The sequence below is a fragment of the Tupaia chinensis genome, unplaced genomic scaffold, assembly GCF_000334495.1.
Source record: "Tupaia chinensis unplaced genomic scaffold, TupChi_1.0 Scaffold144267_1, whole genome shotgun sequence".
In the NCBI taxonomy this organism is placed as follows: domain Eukaryota; kingdom Metazoa; phylum Chordata; class Mammalia; order Scandentia; family Tupaiidae; genus Tupaia; species Tupaia belangeri.
This window is the reverse complement of record NW_006204125.1, coordinates 85,124-94,283: the sequence shown is the minus strand read 5'-3', so window position 1 is coordinate 94,283 and position 9,160 is coordinate 85,124. Positions and strand designations below refer to the sequence as shown.

General features: G+C 37.6%; 1 protein-coding gene across 1 annotated transcript; it reads right to left on the bottom strand.

Moving 5' to 3' along the window:
• Window positions 1-3,957: 3,957 nt before the first annotated feature.
• Window positions 3,958-4,929, bottom strand: LOC102480261 (olfactory receptor 7A17). The gene has a single exon (XM_006166529.2). It carries the CDS (start codon window positions 4,927-4,929, stop codon window positions 3,958-3,960), a length of 972 nt encoding a protein of 323 aa, XP_006166591.2.
• Between the last annotated feature and the right edge of the window lie 4,231 nt (window positions 4,930-9,160).

Below are 9,160 nucleotides of genomic sequence, written 5' to 3'. Positions count from 1 at the left end.
CATGGGCTAAGATTTGACTACTACATGGATTGTATCATTTAATTTTTACATGTTAAAATGACAGGAGATAATACTATTAGGAGCTTTTTCTACATTTGCAGAAATGGGACTCAGAAGGCTTAACTGATCTGCCCAACATATGAACTCAGTACGGGTTAGCTTTGATATAGACTTTGTTGAGATTTTTTTCCAGATCTCATGTTCCTGTCCAACAGATATCAACATGGATAATTGTACCCCTAGGGGACACTAAGTAATGTCTGGAGAAGATGTTGATTGTTACAACTGAGAAGGTGTCCCTGATACTTAATGGGTTGAAGGCAAGGAGATGCTCAACATCTTAGAATGCACAGGACACCTACCACAGAGAATTATCTAACATAAATATCAACAGAGGGATAGGCCAGCAGGTGGCACAGTGGTTTAGGTAGCCAGATCCCACAGGGTCGACAGAATGGTTCATGTCCCAGACCTGGTGGCTTGAAAATTTTGTGCATGAGTGCCCAAAATTCTGAGAGAATAGTGGAGAAGGGATAGTAGTACCCTATAGAAAAGTAATTTTTAAAAATAGCAATGGGTGTCAAAATTGGTTATATTCCATCTATAATTTGTAATAAGTTGAGTTATTATTTTGAATTCTGTTGTATTCTTTGATGAGATTGTACAAAAAGAAATGTCTTGACAAAGTAGAAGACCCCCACAGGAGAACTATTTACATGATGAGATATCAAAAACCAAAAATAATTTGAGGCCAGCAGGTGACATAGTGTTAAGGCATCTGGACTTCCACGTGGCTGACTGCTTCAAATCCTGGACCTGGTGACTTAAATATCACATCGATCAAATGTGTAACCCCAAAATCCCAAAAGAAGAATGGAGGAAAAGGGATTGCAGCATGGCCATCCCTCCCGAAGGGTGATTTCTCAATTTCTGTCTCTCTGTCTCTTTCTCTCTCACTCTGGTGAGCACACATGCCCTAAGACAAAAACCTTAAAATAATAATAATGATAACAATACTTAGCGATTAACCAGAAGAAAAAAAATAAGAAAATAGTAATTCTTTTGCTGCATCAGTGAAGACTGGCTGGTGATGAAATTTGTCTATAACTGAAAGGATACTGGAATAGTTTCTTGTATGTCTCTAAATACTGTCCCTATTTGGAGTACCTGGTAGGAGACTTGAAGTCTCTATTGAGCAAAAGTCTTCTCAAGCCTGATGTTCAGAACATCCACAGTAGACTTACACCTAACCCATCACCATATTTCAGATTCTTATATCTCTGCTGTTTATTTGCATTTCAAATGTCATCTCTTCTAATAAAGGCTCTCAACAAATGCCAGCATGGGCAGGAGTTGGGGGCATTATAAGATGAGCAGGTCAATCACAAGATAAGGGGTGCATGGGCAGGGATGGGGACAATATTAGTGAGGCTACTTGTAACTAGTCTGTTCATCAAAGATTTAGACATGAGGATCCAGGACTATATTTATTACCTGAAGGAAGAGGGTTTCTTTCTTTCTTAGATAGGGACAGGTAGTTGGAAGTGAAGGACATTTAAGCAAGGAATATTTACTTCTGGGGTGGGCTCAAACCCCTGGAACAGAATTTCCATAGGAGCTAATTAAGCATATGCTTTCATTCTCATTCTTTTTTCTTAGAGTTCAACCACCAGAGATGACAGTGAAAGAGACATCCTTTAAGGCTTGAGCCTGGTGTAGAAGTTTTAACTTTCTTGGATCATTAGAATATGTCAGTTTTAATGGTGTGTCTTGATGGTCTTCAGTGCATTTTTGTGATTCTGTGGAACTCTGCCTCAGTTATGTGAAACAAATTTTCAATAAGAAAATCCAGGCTATCCAGCAGGAGAGGAATTATGAAAAGGGCCAGTTGTCTTAATTGAGGTCCCCCTAGATAAACCAACACCCAGCTAAGTCTTCAATTATGAGAAACCTCTCCCAACATCAGCAACACCTCCTCATTTGATTCAAAGATGACTATAGATTCATGAAGAGACTGGAAAAGCTCAAAAATATTGCCACTCATGTAATCACATTAGTTAACAAAAGTATTACATTAAACCACTTTCTTTTAGGATATCTTGTTAAGCAGCAGTAAATAACTGACACAATAACCAAACTAAAGAGGATGAAGAACAATTATAATCATTTTATGCTTTTTATTTTTTACCTTTTATCCTCATATTTGAAGACTACTTTCATTATTACTCAGTTATTCAGTTGTTTGATAAGACAGTATTAGAAAGTGACTAATACAACATTCTTTTCCAGGAAACCAGGAGAGGTTAATGAGATATGCATATTTGTGCAGAAATGCTTGTGACCTAGAGTCACATGACTGCACAGAAATTCAAGGTTACTTTTGATCATGAAGATTAAAAAGATATCTGTGAATAAAGGAGATATAATATGGATGACACTGACAATGGTTATTCACTATCCCTTTAATGTTTATGACAGATGATATAACTCATTTAGAGAAGATGAAAAGATTTATATATTTAGGAAGCACAGGAAATTTTCAATAAGAAATAGGAAGATGTTTCAATAGTAAAAAATACATCATACTAAACCAGCCTTCACCAAAATGAATAAATGAATAATCTCCTTTATACATGAACATCAATCTTCTATACATGCTTAGTAGGTGGAGACTTCAAATGAAATATTTTGCATAGTATTGTGATGCATAGCTTAAAATTTAGTGCATCATATTTAAATTCATTTGACTTTAAGACCATAAAAAGACAAACCATTTATTGTAGGTGTCTTTCCAAGCACATTCTACTTGGAATCCTGTGGGTAGTAATGGCTCTTTTACAATGACTAGGAAGGCATTGTGGACACCAGAGTAGGTAGGAAACAGAAACTTAAAGGTGAGAATAAAACTCAATCACAAGTTATAAAATAAATTTGTTGTCATCAACTCTACATTTTCATGAAGAACAATTGGTCATATATCATTGAATGATAAAAAGAAAATTTTACATTTGTGTGTCTTCTACTATTGAGTTATATAAATGATCTTAGCCACCAAGTATAGTGATTCTATTCCTATAAGAAAAGATGAGCATATGATTTTTTTAGTAGAAGAAAGGAAAACCTTTTTCAGTATATACCAGTTGAGAGAAAAAAAAATTTTTTGAGAGTTTTTTTTCTATAGGGTGTGTGTGCTCGCCAGAAAGACAAAGAGAGACAGAGAGACAGAAAAAGAGAAATCACTCCCCAGGGGGGATGACCACACTGCAATCCCTTCTTCTCCATTCTCCTATTGGGATCTTGGGCATGCATGCACACATGCCCGGCGTGAGTTCAAGCCACCGGGCCCGGGACTTGAACCACGGTCCACTACAGTGGAGTCCAGAGACATAGCCATTATGCCATCTGCTGGTTCCAAAAAAAAATATTTTTAATAAATCCACATTGCTCCATGAAATTAATAGGTATTTCCAAGTATTTCTGATCTATGGTTGGGATAAACTTGGAACATACAAAAAGGACAAAGTAAAATCCTGTTTATACATCAGACAGAGAGACCAGCAGATGATGTCGTAGTTACAGTGCTAACTTGCAAATGGATGATCACAGTTCAAGTCCTGGGCCCTGTGGATTGAAAAATCATGCTGAACACATGTTTCAGAGTGCCCAGAATCACAGTAGGAGAAGGAATTATGGCAAGGTCATCTCCCTAGGGGGTGATTTCTCACTTTTCATCCCACCATCTCTCTCCATTTCTCTCTGGAGAGCACATGTGCCCTATGTCAAAAAAAAAATTTTTTTTAATTAGATGATCAGACAGTAGAAAAGTGAGGTACTTATGCTGTATAGAGAAGCTGAAACTGAGCTCTTGGAAGTCCTAGAAGATAATCAAATGGAATGAGTTCTACTTCCAGCATCTGGTCAAATTATCACCCTTTTTACATGATGCTGAGAGCTCTGCTAACAAGCACACTTCTTCAATAGCAGGACAGTTGATCCTTTGATAGTTTTCCTGCAAAGGAAACTTCTCAGAGCCCTTTTTATGTCTTTATTCCTCAGACTGTAGATGAAGGGGTTCAGCATGGGAGTGACCACAGTGTACATTACCGAGGCTCTTGCACTTGATTGTGAATTTTGGATAACAGCAGAACTAAGATACACTCCTAGACTTGTACAATAAAATAAGGAGACAACAGAGAGGTGAGAGGCACAGGTGGAAAAGGCTTTATACTTCCCCTGAGCTGATGAGATTGAACGGATGGAGGAAACTATCTTATAGTAAGAGTAAAGGATCCCAATGAGGGGACCACCAACCAGTACCACAGCTGAGAAATAAATCATCACGTCATTGATAAAAGTGTCAGAGCATGCAAGGTGGACCACCTGGTTAAGTTCACAGAAAAAGTGGGGGATTTCTAATGGTGTACAGAAGGACAGCCGCAATGCTATTAAACTATGTAATAATGAGTTCAGGACATTCGTGATCCAAGACAACAAAATCAGCAACACACAGAGCCAGGAGTTCATGATGACTGAGTAGTGCAAGGGGAGACAGATGGCCACATACCGGTCATAGGCCATCACGGTCAGGAGGGAGGCATCCAATCCTGTAAAAGCTATGAAAAAATACATCTGGGTGATGCAGCCTGCATAGGTGATGACCTTGCTCTGTGTCTGGATATTCACCAGCATCTTTGGGACACTGGTGGAGATAAAACAGATGTCCACAAAGGACAGGTTGGCAAGAAAAAAGTACATGGGAGTGTGCAGGTGGGAGTCTGAGATGGTGGCCAGGATGATGAGCAGGTTTCCAATGATGGTGATCAGGTACATGGAGAGGAAAAGCCCAAATATGAGAGGCTGTAATGTGGGTTTCTCAGAAAGTCCCAGAAGAAGAAATTCTGAAATTCTTGATTCATTTCCTGGTTCCATGGGATGGAAGTGACTACTAGGAAAAAGAAATTAAAGTGACCAGTTTTTCATTCAAAATAGGTCACAGAGTTAGCTCACAGAGTTCACAATAATTACTTGAATAATTGAAAGGCTACATTTTATGTTTTTGTGTAAAACAATTAATATTTCTACTTTTTTATTGCTATGGGGATCATGTATTTGTTAGAGACTGAGAAACTGGGCATGGAAAATCAGCCCCCAATGGGGTATGGTCATGGCACCATACCTTAACCTCCATCTCTGCATTCTGTCATGATTTTCATTATGTATGTACTCATACCCAGAGTGTTTTCCAAGCAGCCAGGGTTGGGATTTGTACCACTGTCAATCATGTGAGATGTAGCTTCTTGAATCACTAGGCTGCAGTGCTGATCCATTCTTTTTATTTTGTGTATGGTTACCCTCCCCTTTAGCACACCCCACCCTCCCAGTCAATGTCTGATTGGAAATTACTAACCCATTCTCTTCATGTATTTATTTTAATTTGATTATAGAGGGAGAGAGAGAGAAAGTGAGAAAGCAAGCTGCCAGGTCTGGGACTTGAACCATGGTCAGCCATGCAGAAGTCCAGCACCCTTAACCACCACACCACCTGCCAGCCCCACTATCCCATTCTCAACCTTTCCCCAAATTCTTAGATAATTTATGTAACGTAAACTGCAAGCCCACCAAATTCCATGCACTGTGTCAGTAATGTATATAAGTTGCTGATGAATTGACATATTTAAAAATTATTGATGGATAGTATGAAACAATAAAGAATAATCATGTGGCATATCACATATTAACAATTGCTTTGAAGACAATGACATTATGTAGAAATGAGAGCATGGGCAGGGGGACTATTAACTGTCAGATAAGATGACATTTGAACAGACACTTCAGGGAAGAGAGGACGGGAGCTACAAAGATATCTGGAGATACGTAGGTCTTGCAGAAGAAAGAAGCCAGAGGGAGAATAATGAGATGATGTCAGGAGATTTAGAAGAATGAGGGGAGCTGATGATGCTGAAACTTGAAGACACTGAGGGTTCTTCAGTCATGTGCTGTTCTAGCCCTCTATGAATGCAGCCCTCTAAGAGTGGAGACATAGCAGCCAGATTCCAATTAGCAAGCTTCCCATGAACATGTGAACTTGGGACTACACTGTGAAATAACCACTTTATGCTGTGTGTTTATAGAACATTTTAAAAAAGAGAATTAGAGTAAATAGAACACATTTTTCAAAAGGGTTGTATTCAATAAAATGTAATGAGAATATAAAGTAAATTATTTTTTAAAAACTTTAAAATGTAAATTTAATCACATTAACATTGGTCTCCTATTTCAGGTTAAATTGAAAAGATCTGGATATGAAATAATGAAATGTAGTGTGTGTGCGTGTGTGTATATATATATATATATATATATATATATTTATTTATATATAAACAAGTTTTTGCAATAGAGTGCATATCCTTGCCAGAGAGAGAGAGGCAGTGAGAGGGCATGTGAGAAATCACTCCCCAGGGGAAATGGCCAAGCCACAATCCCTTCTCCTCCATTTTCCTCTCAGGATGTTTGGCACACACACACACACATGACACATGCCCAGGATTTTCAGGCTACTTGGTCTCGGACTCAAACTGCCTTTGGCCATGTGAGAGTTCATTGATGTAACCACTACACCATCTCTTAGCCTTCAAACATATATTTTAAGGCAGTGGAAGAAAAAGTATCAACTGTATCTATTGTCAAAATTTTGTACTATATAAACAAATGGATTCAAATATGTTGATGAAAAAGATACACATTTTAGGTGAACACAAAAAAATTGGTTGTCCAAGATGGAAAAAAATGATTGAAACGATTCTTCAGTTAAAAAAAAATAGATTTAATCATAAAACACACACCTGCTTGTAATAAGAAAAACAAATGTGAAATAAGATTGTGAATGTTATAAAAGAAAATTTATTACTACTAATGATTCAGAAGATGTTCTTAAGTTTAAAAAGTAATGAGGGTTCCCAGCAGGTTGCATGAAGGGTGAGGCAAAGGATCTCTCATGGCTACCTGGATGGGTTGAGTTCCATACCTGGCAGTGTGAATATGATGGCAGTCATGATTGTATCTGCACCCAAACTTCAGGGAGGAGAATGGAGGAAAGGGGTTTGTGGTGTGTCTGTACCCCCAGAGGGTGTGTCACCACCGTGGAGGGTGCTTTGTCACTTTCCCTCTCTCTTTCTCTCTCTCTGTCTCTCTCTGATAAGCACATGTGCCCTAGAGAAAAAAAATAAACAAACAAACAAAAAAAAACTAAGAAGAAAGCAATCAGTATAATAGGTATGTGATATGACTGACTCATAGAATGTAACCTCACCAAATTTAGAATTTTTCACATAGTACCTATCACCATATTTATCTATCTTCTATCTATCATAACTAAATAAAAAATGGCAAACGTACTACAAAAACTCCAATTCTTAGAAAAAATAAAACCAAAAGGCCCTGACTATGAAAAAGTGAAAATTCTGCAAGGTGCAAGGAAAATTTCCATTGATGTAACTCTAAAGTATTTTCAGTCTCAGCAGTAATGAAATAATTCATGTGTGAAGCTGTTTGGTTTTCTCCAGTGTCCTATCAAATAAAACTAAGGGTTTTCTTTTCTTTTCTTTCTTTCTTTCTTTCTTTCTTTCTTTCTTTCTTTCTTTCTTTCTTTCTTTCTTTCTTTCTTTCTTTTTCTTTTTTTTTTGTGACTACCCACCTTGAGGAAGATAAAGCAAAATCTGTCTTATGAACTGCTATTGCAAGATAGTATTTGTAAGCTATCTATTGATCTGATTTTTATAATGAATATAGAAATATGCCCCAATAATCACATCTTAAAAAGTAAATAAAATAGCCCATATATCCCTCCAAACAAAATACTCAGTTTTCCTACCCACTTATTGCAAATTTCTCTGGTAATGTTCTAAATTTTACACTTCTGGTTCCTTCTTTGATCTTCTCCAACTGAATTTCCATTCCCATCAGTTAATTCTCACCTGCCTTGCTGAGTCTAACAGACACTCCTATGTTTAATATATGAAATATATTAACCAGGAATGAATTAGCAAAGCAATCAAGAAAGCACAGTGACTCTGTGGCTCTGGGCTATGCTTGTTTGGGCTCGAGGGGACCTCAGATAAACATTCTGATCGTCCATCCTCTGTGCACCTTTCCTGCAGTACCTTCTGGCTCTCAGACTCACCTTGCTGAGGTTGCTGAGAAGGTGGTATCCATTTAGGTTTCTGAATTCCTCCCTGAATAGTTGATTATAGAGACTAAAACTTTGTTCTCCAACAAGATGGCAGGAAGGAATGAAGCATTGTTTTCAAAGCTAGGTTTAGGACTACAGAATAAAAGTCAACCATGTCTTGGCCACAAAAGGAGACAGCAGAGGAGATATTTACAGCTCCCAATATTGGCTCCTTTGTTACTTTTCACTCTGGTGACTCCAACTCCTGGGCACTTGATATCCCTGTGGAACAATGGTATGGGGATAAAGATTTTTCTGATCACTCTCTTTTCCCAAGAGATCAAGTTAGAAGTCAGGTGAACTCGGTCATTATTTTTCCTCCTTGAACTCACCTTCCTCTGGAGGTCTAACCACTTTTACTCAATCCCAAGATAAAATGTTCTCCCAAGTATGAGGTATATGCTAAGTTCCTTGGAACTGCAAATCATTCAATTGTAGCCAGGAAACAGTACTTCATATCTCTAGAAAAATAGCTGCTCTTTATTTTTTTCAAGGGAGAGATCTTTATTGTTCTATGAAAGCTTAGACAACTAATACAATGCTTAGATTAGTGCTGCTTTTGAGGAGACATATAGAAATTTCATACTTGGCCATATGGTAGTTTTATTTGTAGATTTTTGAGGAACCTCTATTTTAGAGGTTGTACTAATTTACTTTCCCACCAACAGTGTAATAAGTTTTCCTTTTTACCACAGCCTTATCAGCAATTGTCGTTCTTTTTTTTTTGTGACCCTAGCCATTCTAATTGGTGTTAAATGGTATCCCATTGTGACTTTAATTTACATTTTTCTTATGACAAGAGATTTTAACATGTTTTCATATGCCTTTTGATCATTCGTGAGTCTTCTGTAGACAGTGTTCTACTCAGTTCATTTGCAAGGCGGATGAATAGAGAGGGCTTAATGTGAAGAATAATGAGGCAGACTTTGAAAG

Coding starts and splice junctions, on each gene's coding strand:
- LOC102480261 (XM_006166529.2), bottom strand. CDS start 4,929: ATGGAACCAGGAAATGAATCAAGAATTTCAGAATTTCTTCTTCTGGGA.